General features: G+C 32.4%; 1 protein-coding gene across 8 annotated transcripts in view; it reads left to right on the forward strand.

Moving 5' to 3' along the window:
* Positions 1-22,707, forward strand: part of LOC140675177 (uncharacterized) — an 80,029-nt gene that overhangs the window by 26,238 nt on the left and 31,084 nt on the right. For 2 of the 8 annotated variants that reach the window (XM_072909344.1, XM_072909336.1), the window contains exons 2-3: positions 6,364-6,783; positions 11,118-11,254. In XM_072909344.1, coding sequence (XP_072765445.1) covers positions 11,119-11,254 — 136 coding nt within the window. In that variant the 5' untranslated portion in view covers positions 6,364-6,783; position 11,118. Of the gene's footprint in view, positions 1-746; positions 3,346-5,820; positions 5,946-6,315; positions 6,784-10,650; positions 10,954-11,117; positions 11,255-22,707 lie in introns of those variants that run through there. The other 6 variants (XM_072909339.1, XM_072909343.1, XM_072909338.1 and 3 more) reach the window with 6 other exon arrangements.

Raw genomic sequence — 22,707 nt, forward strand, 5'->3', positions numbered from 1 at the left:
CAGAAGCATAAGTTAAATATATTCTGTTGACGTTGAGGACAATTTTCAGTTTAACTTTACGTGGAAAGGAATCATACTTGACAGTATTTTCGAAGTGAACTAACGGACGAATGTCAAGAAGCCAGAGAAGTTTTTCGCATGAAACTATCTCCTCGTCGCGATTAAATAGAAAATATATAGACAATCTTGAACGAAGGTGGGCGGCTGAAGTTGCAGAAACGTACGCAGAAAAAGTGGCTGACGCGCGCGATACGCGAACGCGTTAAACGAACCGCGACGTCATAATTTCCAGTGGTGGCTCGCGATAATTTAATTTCACGAAATTTAAAGATAACGTCTTTTTCACAAAGTAGACCGACTTTGCGCGAGAAATTATATGCTGCGCATTTGCACCGAATGCTGAACGGAACGACCGTTCCGTAAGTCGCCAAATCGAGAGCAGCTCGAATTCCTTATCGAATTTCCAGTACATTATTCTTCATGGAAAATTATAATTCGCATAACGGGAATTTGAGTTGTATTAACTGTCGGATAGAATTGGAATGGCAGAAATTATTAGCAGTATTGATAATACGTATGAACACGAAATATATAGGTTTTATCATGATAGAAATGTACGAAACAATATATATTTGAACAATATATTGATACGCGATAAAGCCGATTTCTTTTATTAAAATATTCTGTTATTATCTATATTAATATTTAAATTTTATATTAAATAAGTCCATAAAAAGTGATTAAATTTCATTCTTTTATCTCGTACTAAATTGAATTATTTTAATTTTTTGTTGCATAGAATGCTTTTCGTACGATATAAATCTCTGTGATTCAATCTTTTATTTCATTCGTTAGAGTAATGGCACTAAGTGGATCTCCCATCTAAGCGCAATATATTCAAAATCGATATTTTTATTTTTCATCCGAGCGTTGCACTGACGACATATCTCGTTTCACATGAGATTATTTCCCTTTATTTCGCGTCACGATCACACTGACGCTCACACTTTATTTCGTGTTACGATTGTAGTCCGATAATGGATTCCGCGATAATAAATTTCGTAATAAACTGTGCTTTTCTTTTGACAAAAGCCTCGTATGCTCTCTAGCATGTCGCGTAACAATAACCTCTTTCTTCTTGTAACTTTATTCTTATTACTTTTAAAATCTTTCATCAATGCCCTTGGTTTTTCGCAGCTTCCAACATGACCGCAAATTAAATTTTTTGCTGACGTAGAATTCACATACGATCAATTAATAAAAGAAATCCAATTCACAGACATTCGACAGCTTAAGCCTAACTTTATTTAATCATTTATTATAAACAAGATTATCGTCGCTATAAAATCTAAAGGATTTAGGTATCATCTGGGTAATCATAAAGTGCATATCTTGCGAATGACGCTGTACTTATTGTAGAATCAGAAAATGATATACAAAGCTATATATATATATTCCATCAAACATCATCAAGAAGAAATAAGAAAATCCTTGTCTCTATTACTAATAATAAGACACAATATATGATAATAGCCAAACAACCGCTACGATAGAAGGCCAAAACAAAAAACTGATACCGCAAAAATAAAAAAAATGTTCAGAAGTACAGAAAAAAAGTACTAAAAGTAATAAAGGAACACATAAAAAGAAGAAATAAAAACATTAAAAATATTTGCAAAGTGAAAGATATTGCATGGTAAGGTAGTAAACATAGTAAAATGAGCACGTAAGCAAAATGATAGTAAAAAAATTAATGAGAATAGGAACAATAAACCCTACAGAAAAAGACCGCTCAAATGTTGAAGAAAGAATTAACAATCAACGTCACAATCACAAATATAAGCGTTATATTTATTAATAAGAAAGAAAGACAAATTTAAGAAGCAGAATTCATTCTTTCTCCATATATCGTTTTCACAGGTAATTCTCATATTATATGTGACATTTTTTCGGCTAGACGTGTAAAGAGAGAGAAGGGAGACAGAAAGAAAAAGAAAAAGAGAAAAGAGAGAGAGAGAGAGAAAGAGAGAAAGTTATAATATATATACTAAAAGTTTTTAATATCCCATTTGTGCTTTTGAAATGTGATACCACTTTTCAGAAATAACATTTAATTTCAATGATCAAAAAACCTATTTAATCAAAATAATTAAAAATAAGAGTGTCTCAGAAACAATATTTTTAAGATGACATTTCTATTATATATTCGTAATTTGTTAGCGAGAAACTGGGAGAATAAAGTCTCGCATTTCACGTGGGATTAAAAGCTATAAAAAGAAAGAATGAAGATCGTCGTGCAAATTACGCGAAGAAGCGCAACCGCATACATAACTGAAGCATTTTGCAAGATGAGCCTTTTGAATAGAAATTAATCGATGGTTGGAGATAAAAATTTCACTTTGCGAACAGTCTATCTTGTTTGTTTTTTGCGATCATCTGTATATCTGAATATTATAAAAATTCTTCTTCTCTTATTTCCATTTAAATATTTGATACGGAGAGAAGGGGACAGAAAGGCAAATATTACTGCTGTTAATAGGAGATAAAACACAACCTGTCGGCATTTTCGCTCAACTATACATAAACCTTTATCGGAGAAACTGGAAGGACGTGTCATTATAATAATTTTTGGGAATGACGATCGTGTAGAGTGGACGAGAATTTAGGAGAATTTGAGCGAATCGACTCCCGTATCATTCCCTACGGATATGATGATATTTATGGAAGAATCCTTTGCGAAAGTATCACAAAGAGTTTCGCTTCCGGAAGAATAATTTCTAAACGAAATTAAAGCAGATATTATCCTTTTTAATCAGCTTCCACTAATTTGCCAGTAAAGTACCGTAACATACCGTGCAATTAAATTATGCGAAAGATTAATATGAAATTGTAAAATTAATTATATGAAAGAATTTCTTTTTTTTCTCAGAATTAATGTAAAGGCAACAAAGTCATTATCGTTTTAGCTTCCATTTATTCTGTTAATAATTAAAAAAGTCTAAATATAATTTTGAAAATACTAACAGAGACTTTAATTAGAATCATATTTATGCGATACAAATAATATTAAATGAGTTTTGACATATTATTAAGAGAAAATAATTGCATTATTTCGAGCAAGATATGTAAATTAAATTTTATCAGCAAATTTTTGATAATTTTTAATGGAAGCAGATGGTACACAAAACACAATTCTTTGCCACTGTATATGTATGAGAAATCGTTATGCTTTCGGAGAAGATATGCTATTGGAAAGTAAATATCGAGATATCGTCGGTGCATTGCTTTCGATCAATCTCTCCATGAGGATTTTCTTCTTTTAAAGAGAGTGACTTCGCAAATAAGGTAGGAAGTAAATAGAATAAAAAGTATTGGAATAAAGAGTGTTTATTTTCCGAGTGCAATCTTATCTTTCGATTTTTGTGTACACGTTTTTGTATAACGCACTGACTACTGAGATTTATGTTATAAAAGTTAATTAAAATTAATTTTAAAACTATATCATTATTATTTTATTTCTAGAATATATAATAAAGATAACGCTTTCTTATAACGTTTAACTATTCGTGAATTTTTTTAGTAAACGTTACTTTTTTAAAAGAAAATTTGGTTTTACATTTCTCTTAATTTAATATTATAATTTCAACAATAGATTGTAGCTATGCCAAAAGAATAGATAAAAAAGTATAGAAAAATAAAAATTTTATTTAATATAATTATCTAATATAATTTAATATAATTTTCTCTTAGAGTTTGAAAAGGTATTAATTCAAATAAAGATAATAGTATTAGACTTTAAGTAATAGTCGAATTTTTTATTAAAAAAAATAAAATCAAATCTTCCCACCGAGCTGAATGAAACTACAGAAGTATAATAAGAGAAAAACAAGGATAATTCTTTTTACTGAAGCTTCATTAAAAACGCGAATGACTTTCTGATATTAATGAAGCGACCAATAAAACCGCGAATAAAAAGTTTCCACATTTCGTTAATACCTCCAAATTAATTTGAAGTGCTACTCGGTTGCTATTTTCCTAGTTTTCAATTTAAAAAGGATTTTACATTATTTAAAAATCTCAAGAGTTAAGTCAAACAAATTTAATTATAATAATAAAGAAATTTAAAAAAATATATTTTCTCTCTTTCTAATAAATCCCTTTTTATATATTTTAAAGTGTAATATTTTTGTGCAAATACTTGTGACGTATGAAAATTCGCGATAATAGGACAAAATTAGATTTAAAAAGTTCGAGTTGTTTAATTATCTCCATTCAGTTCTATCTTTATTCCATTATATTAATCTATCACTCTAATTGGGAATTATAAGCAGAAACTTTATGAATCCGCTTTTTAAAACATTAAAAAAATATACAATTTTTTATTAAGTATTTTTAATCCGTTGACAATTCCTTGCAACAGAAAACGAGCGATAATTTGATATAAAAGATTATTAAAAGCACAGGATCAAAATATTTTACGATTCTCGCGTTTCCGCAGTCAATGATTCACGAATTTTCCTGGCTGTTCCGAGAAACGGATGAGCGATTGACGCGAGGATGAGGATCGTCTTTTGGGCGCATCGGGTCGCACGGAAATTATGTCATCCCGTAAATTTCCGCCGGTAGTCGGCACATCGGCGAGACCCATTGAATGTACCAGCGGATACTGGAAAATTTGCGTAACTGGAAAATCACTCGACCGCATGCAGACATGTCGATGCAAGCAGTCCTTCGTCCACTATTGGCCACTCGACATAGTCGATATGAGGAAAAAAACGAAAGACTAAATTCAAAACTCTGAATTTTTCCAATATCACAATCCTATCGTAACCACATGGAAAACTAGGAGAGAAAGAAACGATTAAGAGATATATTTTATTATTAAATATGAATCTTTGTATAAAAATTAAATATTGATTTCTTTACAAATCTCTCAACTTAAATAACATCATTTCCCTCGTGATTTAAATATCGTAAAGCATTCTACATATATAATTGATATTCTCCAAATCAAATAATTCTCAATGTAGGAACATTAGCTTAAAAACAAATTGTCAATCGGTCTGCTCACTGTTTTCTATTCTTAAAATGCTTCTCTTTCCGCTGCTTTGTTAACGTTTTCAACTAATTACTCGTGGCTCTTGTAGTCAAAAAAAGATCAGATAGAAAATTTCTAACTTTGTCATACTTATATCAACTGAACGAGCTGAATAAACCCTTGAGCGCTATTTTTGACTTATCTCTTTTTCGAGAAATCCTAGTGGCAATTATCTCGAAATAGAGCTTTATATCGCGCAAGAATGAGCAGCATCTAATCAAAAAAGTCGTCGAGATGTCGCCGTATATTTATCAGATGAAAGATCATTAATTCTCGCTCATTGGAAAAAAATTTAATTGATAGAATCGTCGAAATAAAACTTTTTTTTTCGAAAAGAAAATAGTTTTAGAAAATATGAATCAGCAATTTTAAATTAAAGACATTCTCATGATACTATTAGATATTCGAGATTACTTATTCATAAAGAAAAGTTTCCAAGAGCAGTTCTCATAACAAATTAAATAAATTTTACAAATGCAAGGATTTTCGTTGAATCGCAGTAGGACATTGCATGAATTCTGTAGAATAAAGCTAATCATACGCGAATTATGCGTGAATCAAAAGGATCAATGATAATTACAATGAAATGACATGAGTCACTATTTCAACAGCCAAATACGCTTAGATAAATGAAATCGATAATGAGACTAATGATTCCCTCGTTTATGTCAGCGCGAAAGTATCTATAATTACCTATATCGGTACGTGCGTTCCTACAACAGTATGGTAGTAATACGTGCGATTCCGGTACGGCTGGCTTTGATAACTTTTGATAATAATTCGTGGGAAATCCAATTATCTCGTTGTGTCGGCACATTCTCGTCGTCAATAGTCGCATAACTGCAAGGCGAGTTAGTTTCGAAAAGGATCGAGCTCTATTGTAAAAAAACAAAAACGTCCTATTACTTTCATTTTCATTTATATTTATATTTATAGCGTTCCAATGTATATTTCTAATTGCTCCTTAATTGCTTTCTACCGTGTTAAAAACTTTATTGCTCCGAAACGGTTCACTCCAAATTTAGCAAACGAATATTAACGATGTAATCTAATTAAAAATATTTCAAATGAAAAATATTTCTTAAACATTAATGTTACACAACGACATGTTTGACAGAGTTAAATTTTTTCCTAGGAATTGATATAAAAATAATAAATTTATTATATCCTTTAAAATTGTATATAATCTAAAGAAATGTATGATATATATATAACAGTTTTGTACAAACGATTATATGAAAAATTGCCGATTGCTACGTTCGCAGTTAAGTGAAACTGTTTTTATCCAAGTTAAACACATTGAGCGCCGAAGGCTTGTGAGAAGTTTCGATCGAGCAAACTAAGAAGAAGTGATGGAATAAAGAGAGACCGAAAAAAAGAGAGAAAGAGAGAGAGAGAGAGAAAGAAAGAGAGAAAAAGAGGGAAAGGGTGTAGACGCGACGGTTTGATTGGTGCGTGGGTGCACGCGTGTAATGGTGGAGCGAGTTGCACGCGCACGATGCAGCTGATGACCTTGAACTCCCTGCTGATGTTCGATCTCGTGTTCCTGTTTTTCCTGTTCCTCGTCGGGGTCTCCTGTCTCGTATACTATCTGCCGGGTACGCGAGCACATGCTTTCGCGCCACATGAGATCATCACGGCGCGGACGCCACCGCGTTATGATACGCCGATCGACAATGTGTAAGGTGAGTGTAAGAATAGCGCGAAGCGTGCGATATCGTGCCAACGGATTACCTACGAAGTGTTCCGTCAGTTGCGATATTGACCATGGGCTCTCGTCGATTCCTGAATAATAATCAATGAACCGTTCCAACCATATATTTCATGTCCGAAAATCGATTTCCAAGATCTGATTTGCATCTGTTATACGAAGATATCATACATATATCCTCGACTATTCTGACCAAATTGTCCCATTGACGTTTCCGATTTGAAAACACACAAGTCACATGCACGCACAATGCTTATTCGATTACGAATAGAACTTTTCGTGCGTTATGTACAATTTAATTGCCGTCCTGATTAAATCACGTGGAATCGCAGCGGTCCCCTCTTGCCAATGCTAACCGATTTGTCCGCTAATTAAACGCCTTGCTTCCACAATTACTCGTAACGAGTGTGTTCAATATACAAGCATTTTCCCTGTCTCCTGCAAGTGTTTCCGCAGCACAAAAAAATCAGATTTAACGATTTGAAATAACGCCATAGTAATGAAAATTAATAATGCTGTTCAGTGAAACGTTACGACAAATGGAATATCCGATGCACATCTGATTAGTTAAAAACGATTATCGATAATTCAGATGAAATATCGGATCTGTCAAAAGCACCCAAGGTTACCTCTTTAAACTGACCGAATTCGGATATTGCATAATTCTACGCTCATGTTCTGCTGTGGGCATTGCATAAAAGGTGGCCGAGTTGCATGAATGGTTGCACGTTTCTATTGTATTTCGAGAATACTAATATATATTGTATAGAACGATCGAATGTGGTACAAGTCACGTTCGAAGTTGATTGAAAAATATATTGTATATCTAAATTATAATTTTATATATATAATGTTAATAATTATAAATAATTACAAATCACAATTTTAAAAAATCATATGTTAAAAATAAGATCAAATTACTTTTAAAAAATTTTCAATTTTATAAAAATTAAGAAAATCAACTTATTGTTAGAATTAAGTAATTTAATAAATATATGTGACAATAAATAAATAGTAATAAAATATATAAATATAAAAAAAACAGAGATGCATTTTTACAGAATAAATTATCTAGTTTAGGATTATACACTGATCGAGTCTTTCGATCTTGCCGTTTGTTTGTTTGTTGCGTAAGAATGAAGTGAGAAGAATTTAATCCATTATCCGAATTGGCTCGTTAATTATTCCCGACGACTTCCTTTGTTGTTAGTTGATTCCACGAAAAACTGGCGTCCGGTTTCGCAAAACAATATTTGTCACAGAAAATTAATATTTTAGCGAAGTTTCTTTCCAGCACTTGTCGGGAAAAATCGAACTTGATACACAATGTGTTGCAAAGGAGAACAAACAATGGTATTAACGAAAGTCAAAAGTTTTAAAATTGGGTAATGCTCTAACTTTGTGGTAAGTGTCAACAAGAATAACAAAAGCGCGTGATATGTTGTAGTCTTGTAATTTATTATAAAAAAGAATGTTTGTTGATTTTTTTGTTATATTACTTACCTGTGTCTTTTAATGCTGAATTCAATTATGTCAGAACGCTATATAATATACATATAATAAAAATGATAATTTCTCATTAAAACGATTTTAATCGATATAAATTCATATCCTAAAAGAAAATTAGGGAAAAAATAATTAAATAAAGAATTGGAAAAAAATATTACACACATAAGAATAGCATTAATAATATATTTATAAGAATATAATATTGAATAAAATGTGAGTAATAAATAAAAGAAAAAAAATTGATAAATATTGCGACTGAGAACGACAAACAAACGGCAATATTCGCAATAAATTTTACTGTGACAATAGGATCTGCTGCTTTAAACTCCAGGATGTACGAGTTCGAATATCCATCATCGGACGAATCAATATATTTTACGACTGTTCATTGATTGGAAACTATTTGAAAATAATATACGATAGACGCATGTAAGTCAGTGTCATCAAATGAAACAGATCACAATCGCGAAATGGACCTGAAACGGAGAGTTAATTTAGATAGTTTATTACTTCCTGTAAATAATTGTGATCATAATTGCGCCAGAATGCGTCGCCTTAATTACTGCTTAATTACTGCGGGGAAGTTACACCTGGAAGAATGCATTTAATTTATAACTTTGTTAACAGAACCGCTTGTAAATAGCATGAATGCGTACAAGCTAAATGGGAAATTTCTGCTCACGATAACTTCGTAATACATGTCGGTGAAACGAACGATCGCACCTGATCGAATAAAGTCGGACGCGCTGTAAATTGACAGCAGTCCTGCTGTGGAACTAATCACAATTATAGTCATACCAATAGTCGCATCAATAGGACGAATTGCAGAAAAATGTCAAACGGTCCATCCAATAAAAATAGGATTCGCGAAACAGATGATAGAATGCGCGTGCGATTTATTGTTTCGAAGAAGTATTTTCTCCACATTATTATGTAGAATATCTCATTGACAGTTTGCAGTTTCAATTATTTTCTTTATTAATCAGTTTTGTTCGTAAAGTTCAATATTGAAAACGACACCGAAGTTGCTGCAGAGTTGTATTGTCTTCTGCAGTATAGTGTTCTGAGTGGGAAAACGAAGAAGCGCGTTTTCATTCAGGCGAAAATTTCGCGACCCTAATCACCATATAATAGAGAGGACAATCGCAGCTGACTAAGTTAGAAGTGCGAGAAAGTGCATAAGAGCGAATTTCGAGACGCCCACGAGACTATATATATATTACATCAATTCTGAACTATCTGAAATCTATTCTTGCGAGAAAGTCGATAATGTGAAACTTGAATGCACATGCTGACCGTTTATCGAACTTCTCGGACGTACTATGTAAACGTTTATTTTATTAGGAAACTTTAATCTCCCAGTAAGATAATCTTTTTTTTTTTCTAAAAAGAAATTTGAAATTAGACATTTTTACATATATTTTTCGATGATAATAGTTATAATTATAGAAATTAATCCTTTTGATGAAAAAATAGATATAATATTCTAAAGTCTCAGAAATCTTTATAATTTTCAACAAATTTGAATAATGCTTGACCTGTGCTTTTCCTCGTGGAAACAACTTAATATAACAAAATTAAATTTTGATCCAAACACGACTCGTAGTGCGAACATGTATGTACAAGATAGAGCTTCTTTTTTCATAACACGGTCGAACAGAAATCAGCGAGGAACAGCAGGGGCAGATAACGATAGCCCGCATTACTTTGCTTGAAAGAGCAGTCGCGGAGGAGAACATCGCTGAAAATGGAGCTGACATCTATTGTTTTCTCTGACGACGGTATATCTGTTGATTGTTCTTTAGGATGTGCATATGACGTCGAGATTCGCGGCTGTTAGGTTTGCATACAGATAGAGACAAAGAAGCACATGGCCCTTTCGATTAAAAATAAATTCCCGGAAAATTGAGGGATTTTCACCTTCGCTCGATAAACTTACGCATCTCTTGATCTTTATTTCCTCTAACGTTAAAAAAACTATCCTGTGAACGTAAGTTGTTAAATTTAATCAAATAAACATTATTTATGAACAATTCAAGTTTTTTATATCCTATTTTTACGACGCTATAAAACTCTTTTATGACCAATAATCGAAAATTTGAAACAATAATTTTTTAAAATAATTTTTAAGAGTATTCGTTTTAAATAAAAATATAATGTGATATAAAATAATATTAATAAATTAGAAATATATAATTATTAACTTAATTCACAACAAGCTAATCGAAACCCACAATTTGCGTCAATTTTTGTAATAGAAAAGATATGAAGTATAAATGTTCACATTATTTTTTGATAAAAGTATATCATTTAAACTAATAAATCTTTTATTGCAATCAAAAGAAAGGAAAGAAATCCTTTCTATACTTCTTTACACGATATATAATGCTATCGGTAATTAAATAAAGTAACGTAATATCTGCAAAATAATTCTTTGTTCGCTGATACATCAAACTACACGATATACACTGACGAACAAAGGAGCTAATATAACCGAGACTGAGCAAACAACAAGCCCGATACCTTCAATATGCACGCCCTTGTTTGTATTTGTTTATTCGGGACACTAGCTACGAAATACATTATCGTCATGTCGTTTCTTCGATCCTACACGTGTTCATCCTTATAAAACAAAGTAAAATATGATTGACTTAGTATCGAAATCTTTACCCAACTATTCCTTTTCAATTTATATTTTTACAGAATTCATTATAAAACCACTCAATAAAAAACATCCAGATAATTAATCTCTACACATTTTAATTATTGGCTAATTATGAAATATTATCTCTTTCACAGAATGCCAACGGACGTGATCGAAGTCCCAGTGGTAGCAGGAGATGTTCTTACCCTGCGAGGCACAGGACTCGCTGCTGCAGAAACATGGGCTCTCCTTTGCCAGGCTGCCCAGGCCCTCCAAGATCTCTTTCTTTCAAGTAAGTCGAAAATTACGTGTTTTGATGTAGAATCCATCAAAAAAAAAGAAAAAAAATACTTTTTTACTGCGTCACTGATATAGTTAACAAACACATTATTATAATACATGTTTACAAGCAAAAGAACTCACTGAATTGAATAAAAATTACAAAATTGATAAAAATCTAAAACTTACATAAATTTGAAATTCACATTGTGTACGATATATTCACATGCAAGAGTATGAATGCATGTGACACAAAACGCAGTTAATTATTTCACTTTTTAACCATTCGTATTAATTTAATAAAGTTTTACTCTTAATTATATGCACGCATGCATGATAAAATGTATAATATTATATGTACTAACTAAATGCATATTGTATAAATAGGCAAAATCAGTGTTCATTAAAATATTTAATTACATACATCTTTGATTTTGTTTTAGTGAAATAAATTTCTTGATACTTAATACACCATCAGTTTTTTTAGATTTACTATTAATTTTATAATCCTATAAAAATATAAAATTACACAAAATTGCAGTAATTTAAAAGTGATATTAATAATAATTATATTTTATATAGGTTAATATTAATTATTGTTATTGCGACAATATTATCTGTCTATTATTATTAATAACATTTATAAATAATTCTCTATGTAATTATCATTTATAAATAAATGTTAATTATATAGAGAGCGAATGATGATGATAAAAAGGAATGATGTAATTGGATGAACTCTCCTCTAATTTTTCTCTTTCGGGGCAAAAGGGATGCCTGCCTAACTTCCTCGATGCATCATCAATCACGTAACTCGGCTGTCGAGGATTTTTGGCGCCAGAGGGTAGATGAGGTGGAGAGATACGATTTTTATAGCGCCTCTGTCACACGAAAGGCATTTTTTTCGACACTGCCAACGATCGTCGATGCGTGAAATAAAACGGATATAAAAGAAAATATCATAAGAAGACTGCTTCGTCAGAGCATGACGTTGTTTCACGCTATGACCTTTGGGACCCCCTAAACACGAAAAAGTAATGATGCAAGAAGGGATTAACGTAATCGAGCATGGATCATCCATGTATAATATCTTTGACGACACTGACGAAATATTTAGAAGACATCAATATGTTTAGCGAAAACATTGTCGCATGTAATGTTTCGTAGATTTTTTTAGTTAACGATTGAAAAACATGAATTTCTTCTTTTTTCGTTTTTTTATTATGAGTATAAAAAATATAGAATATTATTATCAAAATAATATTACAGATAATATTATGAAATAATTATATTAACTTTTTAGAAGAACAAGTTCTTGAACATTTATTCTTAGGAAATTTGGAGGGTGGTATTTATTATAATATAATTTCAATAATATTTTAATAAATTTGTATAATTTTTTAAGTTGATAAAAACATTATGTAATAATTCTGTGATGTATGGTGTTGCTTTATATTTTTTATTTATAATAAATTTTTAATCAAAAAATTAATAGTAGAGTTTAATTAAAGAATTAATAATTTATTAATTATAATGATACCATTACGTATATAAGATTCTTAAATGTAATTTTACTTAATTTAATTTTGTTGTTTTTTTTCTTTATGCAGATTTTATAGGTGTTTTTCTCGATTACAAAACGATACATGCACAAACATTTACACACTCATACACATTGGTCACAATAAAGTTTGGATAGCGAGGGTCATATCTGAAACATTTTAAACCATACCATATAGTGAGAGCTAGTGGCAAGCTCGACCAATATTTTCTGCAAAGCTTTCGAGATTTGCGGATCACCTTTGGGCTTTATGCTTTGGAGAGCAGAAGAAAAAATCCCGAGTAATGAATATCTTTTGACATGAAAGGGGAATGAGTAGCATGCAACGATGACGATTGCATTTGTGTACCTTAAAGATTGAACATTTCAAAAAATATTTATTTTTTGAGAAATTTAAGAAAACTTTGTTTTTAAAAAAAGTGAAAGTTAAAAGATATATATATATATATATATATATAAATGTAAAAAATAATCTTTCATCAGATCATCTTTCTCAATTGCACATAATAGAAAAAAAGATTCTTTTCGAAATATGTCGCAATATTAAAATGTCAGAATAAGTGAGTTTATAATTTCTATTGGAATTTAAACGTAAAAGCTGTAGTAATTATACTAATAATAATATTAATGATTGCTAATAATAATAATAATTGCGGAAAATGTTTTGTAATATAAGATCAATATTCGGTAATTATAAAGTTAGCTGATTTTGCTCATTCATACATTATATATTTAGTACATAAATTATATAATTATATAATTTTATGATGACGCATACGCGCGTGTAATTAGTATGACTTTACAAATGGTTTAAAAGTGCAATAATTCACTGAGTTTTGTGTAGCGTGCATTCACGTTATATATATGAAATATAGCGTGCAATATACAAATTTTATTTTTAGCTTTTTATCACGCAACCGCGATTTTTATTCAATTCGGTGAGACGTTTGCTTACAACAGATGTATGTAATTATAATAATGTGTTCGTTAACTAAACTCATTAATATCGTACGTTCACGTTTTCACATAGTGGAAAAATTCTCACTGCACTCGGCACCGTATGCGATATCGCACGTCTCTGTCGATTGATACGTTCCCCGTGGCGATGGATAAATTTATCATCGCGCGAGATTAACACACTTTCGAAGTATACATCATCGTGAAAATTGCGTTGCTGCGAGCGAAATAAAGATTGCTCGATGCGACGAAACGTTACGTGATCCAAATATTACATTTTACATGATATGAAATAAATATTTTTCAGCGAGCGCGGTAAAAACATGACACAAAAATAGAACTCTAGGAAGATCTCTGATGCGTTTGTCTCTATATAAATGCGGTATGACAGGTATGTGGTATGGGGAACGGCAAACGGAATTCGAAGTGGAACATTACGGATGATGCATTCCAAAGAGAATCGATAAAGCATTAAATCTGAAGAGGACAAAGGCCAAAAGGCCAAGCATTATCAAACTGCACATATCGTGGCGATTGCAGTGCCCTTAGCCCTGAATAAGTCAAATGTCGAACGTTAAATATTCAATAATCACAAGTCTCGTCGAGAGGCGTCAAAGCAACGCTACTAATCGATTAATCGACGACACTATCGTAACATTACTCGCATCATTGAGCAAAGCCGCTGTTACGGCAGTTTACTTATCCGTGAAATTACTCCCGTATGAATTGAATGACTTTTTTTTTATCAAATATTGGATAATATCCTCTTTAATATGAGAAGTCTAAAAATCTATCGATTTTGAATCTGGATTTTAGCATCGTAATCCGTAAAATACAAGTCTTTTCAAGTCTTAAAATCTCAGAAAGCGTCGTCTTTTTCAACGATTCGTCAGAAACGTGTGCCATTTCAAAAGAATTATCTCTCTCAGTAGACTCTGAAAGATTCGAGGATGGAATACATGTCAAAGCTTTTGCTATTTAATATCAAATCACAAAAAGACACCTTAAACATCTCGAAAATAAGTCGTAGTCTGGTATACACCTTTTCTTGACAAGAAGCTGTGCTTAAATCTCAGTGCTCACTACCTATCCTTCATCGAAGCATCATTGATGATCGAAGAGATAAAGATTTTCAAAATGACAAGTAATATTATAGATCGATGTACGAGTTTAACAGGTATCGATATCTAACTCATGTAGACAGTAAAAGTAATGGATATTAAACGGAACTAAAGTAAGGATAATTCAGTATCGATATATGCATTTTCGCGCGAGATTAAGCGCGTCAAGAGGCGTTCGACGTTGTGCTAGGCTCGCATTTCATTCTTGACTCGCATACACGCGGCTTAACAGGCGTGTTTACAATGTCGGCAATTCGGGCCCTTCACTTCCCCCTGAGATCGCCTCGGTGAGGTATCCTGCGATTGCAATGCTGCATAGCATGACTCACGAGCGCTGTATAATAAGCGGTGCCTCGCCGGCATCGCAGAACCTTGGACCCCAAATGCCAAGGATTCATCCTTGCGTTCGTTGTGATAATGACCGCCGATTAAAACTTTTATCTTAAACATCTTTTGAGCGGGATCGAAGAGGTTCCCGATTGGATCGTACGAGAGAGAGAGAGAGAGAGACGCGTCTATTTTCATGCATAAATTATCTTAGGTATTATTAATATTAATATTATAATGTAGTAATAATATTATTTTCAAAATGTTATTAATCTCATAATCATCGATATAAATATAACTAAAAATCTTTAAAAAAAAACGTAATAGCTCTGGCACGAGAAAACACGAGTTCATAATGTAAATCCGCACAACCGTGAAAGTTTCAAGTGTGAAATAGGTACGACTCTATATTACCGTCGAGAATCGTTCTCGCCGCATAATCGCCATCGTGACATCTGCTGCCTTCAACTGGCAGACAGCAAGAATCATCCTTTCCATCGCTGGTCTTTTCAAAGCAGTTGCTCTATCCACCCGCTGTACATCTTGTGGAAGAGAAATACCGGAATTACACGACAGTGACTCCTTTGGCTGCGCGTCGCGGAAAGTATACAGAGGCTTTAATAATGTCGGCGACACACAATGCCGTCGGCGAGGAGACGCTATTCGACGGCACCCAAACAGGGTCACCCAGTGAATTCATGCGTTCAATGCATGTTTGTTTGAAACATTTTCATCCACGTTAATACCGTTAGACTAACAACTCAAACAGAAAAACATTTCGATAAGCAAGAAGAGGAAAGACTTCAGACTTTAATATGTTTCTTGTAAAAAATATACAAAAACCACGGAAAATATCGACTCGATTCACCTTTGCGGTCTACGATTTATGATACGAGTTCCCTATGGATCAGAGCCAGCGATATTGGCGCGAGCATTTTAAAAAGGAGTCTGATACTGACGTGTCTCTTGCCACTTGAGAGTGTGGAAGAAAAATATGTTCCTGGCTCTTACTTGCAGCACGGGTTATCGCGATTCTTTAAGAGCTAAATATTAGCATAATATTTGAAAATTTGTGTTGTCATAAAACTGCGTTTTACTTTCGGTCTATCAATGTTTAATCTTTTTTTAGAATGCATCCATCGTCTAAAATTGTGCAGAAAAAACTCAAAATTTTTTGGTAAAGAACGGCAAATACACATACATTTTAAATTTTATTATATGTCCAAAAAATACCTTTTTTATATAAAAATAATTGTTTTTAAGACAAAGCGTAAGCTTTCATGATCTGCATAGTTTCACGATTGCTGTCACTGGATCATAGCTTGAACGTTATTAAAATCTAGGTCAACCGCACGCGGGATATCGAGAAATCACGTGCAAAACGTGCGTCGCGCGCTAGACACGCTCAACACATGCAAGAAGCGATGATAATACAGGTGTCAGTTTTCACATGGCTGGAATTTCATTTTATAAGGGAGAATATGAAAATAACTGAAATTCCGCGAGCTTCTACCATTCGCATAACTTTCCGCTACAATAGGCGCGACGATTTACACAAAGTTGCATATTTCATTGCAACAGCCACGATTGCGGTCTACATGAGCATCGATTGCAAGGCATACAGGCGACAAGTGCTGCCTTTTGTCGCAGAAATCGGTCCCTTTTAGTCATCGGCTTTCAAACCGAGGAAAGTGCAAAACCGCGTTTAACTTTTGATCAGAGTTTTGTTACGAATGTTTTTCACTGCTCGTTGTGCATCTGCTAAACAAAGTTTTACAGGACTTAACTTTGGTTGCATTAGCCAGTCGTTGAAACAAATGCACGCTGATTGACGGGCGTCTGTACTTTTAATGGCAATTCTGTGTTGAGCGAGTAAAGTTGAACATAAAGTCTCGAATAGAAAAAAAAAAAAGAGATGAGATAATACTTAAAACGAAGTGGATGAAATATATTTTTCGCTACGGAAACTCAATGTACTTTTCGACAACTACAAGTTTGCATCGATTAACATAATGCCGATTTATTCTTATATCGATTTTTCGAATTCTAATATAATTTTAAGCATATCACAATATACATATGTATCTATCTTTTTATGTATTTTGTAAATATATATATTGTGTTTTTCCAAGTGTTTTCGTACATTATGCATTATAAATAGAATTGTCACAAATTATAAATCTCCTAAGGATGGACTTAAGATTAATATAATTTAACGAAAAACGTTATATGAATTATGTATATTTAATAAGATTGTTGAAAAAACTCTTTTTCTGTCTAAAATAAATTTACGCTTAGATTACGTAATTACTGTTGACGTTGGTAAACGTTAAAGTACACCAATAAACTTTTATTTGTGATTCATCACGATCTCAATATCACACGGAAATTAAAAACTTGTAAATTGTGAGATGAGATATTGTTTACCCAAGAATATCTGAGAAAACAAATCTTTAGATGTGCCGAAAATATCGTCAAAAAACTTCTAGAAGATGCGGATTTAGTGTCGAGAATTAGTGAACGAGATTTATATCAATCTGTTGACGTCCAAATCAAGACCGCTGCTGCAATGATTGATTTCATCGATAATATAATAGCGTTCTAAAAATCGGGGAAAAAGGCACGTAAAATAATTATTGAAGTACGTCATCGTTGCTGGTTGCGAGTGCGGCATAGAATTCGCGATGGTAAATGAAAGTATTTAGTTGCCCGAGTTCGCTGTGAATGACGCCACAAGCATGAAAGACGAAGCATTAAATGCTACATCGTTTCAAAAGCGTACCAAGATCACTCATCCCTGGCAATCCCCTCGACGGTTTTTGAAAGAAGTCGGAGAGAGCGGAGCATCCGGGATTCGTACCACACTGTAAAATACGTCGCATATTTTACATACATCTCGCATTTTTTCCGATGCCTTTTCCGTTCTATTCGGCGGCGCGAGCATACGCGATGCCTTATGAATGAATTGAAACAAACGAGACTGCAGTAATTCTATTTTAATGATGAGTTTCCACAGCAATGCAGTTTTTCTGGGTCGCACAACTCTTTTAAAGCAGAGGTGAAAAATTTAGTTAGAATAATGTTTTATCTTCTCTTATTTTTTTATCGCCGGTTACATCTCTAATTAAAACTCTAAAATTAAAAAAAAAACTAATGATAATCCTCTCTTATTATTTTTGTTATGATTTATAAATTATTTATTAATTTGAAAAGATGACATGCACAATTGACTAAAATACGAAACATATTTACTAATCGGAAACTAAACTTGGAATTAATTCCATAAATTCCGTTGCACCCGAAATATAACTTGATCTATCTTGAATTGCTTCATCAAGATATGGAATTTTACTCGTCAGTCTAAATATTCATTATATAATCGTGAATTACGAAAGAGGAACTAGAAAGGTCGTTAACGTGAAAGACGTATGAAGTATATCGTCGCAGTACCTACGAGTACCTACAACGACAGCGACATAATTAATGATCGAGATAGAAGTCGCTAAGCATCGAAGGGCGGCGGAGAGTGAAAGACGAGCAGGCATTTCCCACATGTAGGATGAGTCTGGAGGAGAGAATCACGGAATCTCGCGCTCGCGCGGATGATCGAATTACGAACGTAGCGAACCGATGATACTGTTAACGTGATATAACTACCGTCTCTCCTCGTATAAAGTCATTATCCTAAATTGTATATTGCAGTGGTGGAAAATGCACTGTTGAACACGTTAATGACATCTTTAAGAGATTACCGTGATTCTCTGATGTGTAACACGAACGGATTACAAACAAATATTAGACATAATTAAAATAATAAAAATGCATGTATAATATGGTCTCTTTCTTTGCGCTCTCGGCATTTTGACAGAAATCTTATCGTGAGAATGTTTCTTACTCGTGATAGGAAAATTCACGACAATGATTTTTACGTAGTAATAACATCAAATTCATTTACGACCTGTTATAAAATTATATTATACAACGATAAGTACAGATTCATTATAAAGAAGTTTCAAATATTTTCGCAGAGAGTCGATACCATTATCGAATAAAATCAAGTTCGACCGACTAAATTCAAACGATCGGAAATAAAAGTCTTCATGAATAGCTGGCTGAAATGCTCGTTTGACTCACAATTGCTATTCCTCGAATACAATTTCTCTTTTATTTTAACTTCAGCTCACGTACTTTATACCGTTCATTAGCATATTCCCAAGTATAGTCCCGAAGAAAACATCTATATTAAGCAGAAATGCTGGGAGTGAATCTCGGGAAAAAAAGGCTTTAAAATTAAAGAAAATCGTGTATGGATTATAACAAAGCGGCAGAAACTGGAACGAGAGAAATTAGATGTTTCTCTAAAATTATAAATTTAAGTCAATGAATCCTCCTCCATAAGTCAACGTAAATGTATATCAATCAATATAAGTATATCATTATGTTTTCGTGAAAGCATGTTAAGGAAAAGCGAAATGGAAGATACAATTTAAAAACATGTAGTAGAGAGCAATAAATCATTCATGGCAAAGAAAGAAAAGTCACGATGTCGAGAAATATTTTGTGTTATAATTTCGAGAAACAGATTTCCAAGAACTGATGACATACATTATCCCGCGGGCTTCTGGCAACGCTTCTTGCATCGGAAGCGCATGAAGATTGTTTTAGAGATTCATGAAGCGCCGCAATGTTCACCTATTTCTCAACCGCGTCGGCGGATTCCAGGACGGTGTCCCGTTCGCGTAGGCGTGACGTAGGCGTGCGTATGTGTGCGGACAGCGCGGAGAAGGCTGAGGATATATTCTATATGTGTGGATATACATGTATATGTACGAGCTTTGACGTTGATGGATAGTCTCCTAGAGCCCTCCGTTTCTGTCTGTCCCATAAACACTGACCGTTCGAAATTCACCCTCTACTATCCGCGTCTCCTACCCTTCTCTATTTAGTCCTGTATCTATTGAGTAATACGACGAGTGAACGCGATCGTCCTGGCAAAGAAAAATCGCGTTTGCGAAATGTGCCGGGAGAACTTATTGTTAGAAGGTTTTCCGATGGCTACAAATTATCAAAATAACTCCGAGTAAAATAAAAATAACTCGAGTAAAATATCGGAGTGTAATTATATGTAAGTTGTACGTGGCGAACCACGTTTGTCTTCTATATTAGAGTTTTAAATATATTTCGGAAAGTAATGTGTTGATACTATTTATAACATGTTATTAGATTAGATAGTTTTTCAAACTTACATATAATTACACTCCGATATTTTACTATAATGACTGTGTTTCGACACAGTCATTATTGTCCTAAGTTATTTAAAAACTTAACTAACTAAAAACATACGCTCAATCTCATTTATCTTGACAACTACTTTAATCCTATCCAATATAATTATTTATTCAGCAGAAATTTCAATAATATTATTAAATCGTAAAAAAAATTAATAATCGCTTGTAGTTTGAAAAATGTAAATAGATAAAATGATAAATAACATGAAACACTAGAGAAATTATGATCGAAACATTAATTATAGATTATTTAAAAATATATGCTAAATAAAATAAGTTTAATATATTTAATGATATTCTATGTGAAAAACTAAAAAAAAAACTAATAAATTGTTGAAAATAACAATACATATTTCGATCATTTTTTTTATTAGTTCTTTTAGCAGTTCGATTAGGATTTTTATTGAAATTCTAAATGATTTTAGAATCTATCATATAGATATCGAAAAACCGTATTTATAAAGAAAAAGCAGACGACGATATAAGTACACATGCTAGTATTCGCAGAGACGAATTCACCAAATAGTCTAAATGCCCATTGGCTCAAAAAACTGCAGTATAAAAAGAACAGGTAGCTTGACATGAAATAAAAGTATGGATTCGCTATAAGCGCGATCTATAAAGTTGAGTGTTTTTGCATTTCGTAGCAATCTATCGTAGATATCTACAGCAGCCACATGTGAATTTTCTGTTCTGTGTTACTAGCTAGTTGAAATAAAAAAAAAAAAATATAATAAGCCTGAAAGAGATAGAAGTATTGATCTCCTATCTTTACCCGAAACGAAGAGAGCCCAACGAATGAAAATCGACAGTGAAAATCGACATTTAAATCACTGTGACAAGTCGAATCAGCATCATTCAAAATAGCAATATTAAGCGGTATCGAGATCATCCACTACAAATAAACGAGAGATGAAGGGCGAATATCCCGATAATCCCGACATATGAAATTTTCTCCGTTCTATCTCATCTATCTTTGTCTTTCATTATCTATCCACAAAGGAACGACTATCTAACTCTGGCCGGCGCTTACGCTCGTCTGCTTGGAGAACCCTTTAAACGTTCCTTCGCAGATTAAAAGCAGACATACCGCGACAGTAACTCCAAGAGAAATATTATGTTTGTTTTGAGAAATAATATTCATAGGTAAAGCTATGCTTTATATATAAACAATGATTATACAGTGCATTAAATTTTAATAACACATTCTTGCTGAATTTTAAATAGATTTGTGTTATGGCCAAAAAATAAAGCCATTTTATTACTTCTAATATTAAATATTTGTATATGTAAAACCCTGAAATTATATCATATAATCTGTTGAAACGTTTATTTAAAATTGGATGAAGACGTTTTTATCTACTTTTATTTACTTTCAAAACTTAATAAAGATCATTTATTTTTTATCACTTACAACTTGAAAACTATTAGCGCATTAGCAATTAAAAATTTTTTCAAAATTAATAAAAAGAAATCTGTCATTAAAATATGTTGCTTCTGTACATACATTATAATAAAGAAAACTTCAAAAGTCAACTATTATAAAAAGAAAGCGATCTAAATGTGAATTCAACTGGAATTGAATCGAACATGTACTTACATATTAAATTTCTAACTTTCTTAGATATTTGCAGCTCTTTATCCGCCTCTTTGTCTTTCGGCACGTACTAGAAACTACAAAGTCAGCTCCTAATATTAAATTTGACTGAAGCAGCCAAGATTTATTTCATGATTAAACAGACAAATTCGCTTATTAAATGAAACATTAGCATCAAATATTAGAAAATTATTTAGTAAACTTAAAATATTTAGAAGATTAATTATATTGATGAAAGAAATAAAAGAAATTTGCTATTTTCTAATAAATATGTACCTTCAATATTCGTCTTCGTATGTATACACATACTATAATCTTTCTAGCTCTTTATTATACATAAAGCTCGGTGATATTAATAATCTAGAAATATCGAGAAGTGTAAACATATGAAATCTCAGACAAATAAGAAAAAAATTAATTTAGAATAATTTGAAATTAAATATTTATAATTTTTTATTGAAAATATAAAATATTTCAATTTATTAATTACGTTTAATTTCTAAAAATTAGACTCTGTCTTAACGCTATATTTAAAGATTTTTTCTAGAAACAATTCGCATAATAGAAAAATTCTGATCATAAAATAAAATCAAACATGTCAACTTATTATAGAAT

This window comes from Anoplolepis gracilipes, chromosome 17 (assembly GCF_047496725.1).
Source record: "Anoplolepis gracilipes chromosome 17, ASM4749672v1, whole genome shotgun sequence".
NCBI classification, from domain to species: domain Eukaryota; kingdom Metazoa; phylum Arthropoda; class Insecta; order Hymenoptera; family Formicidae; genus Anoplolepis; species Anoplolepis gracilipes.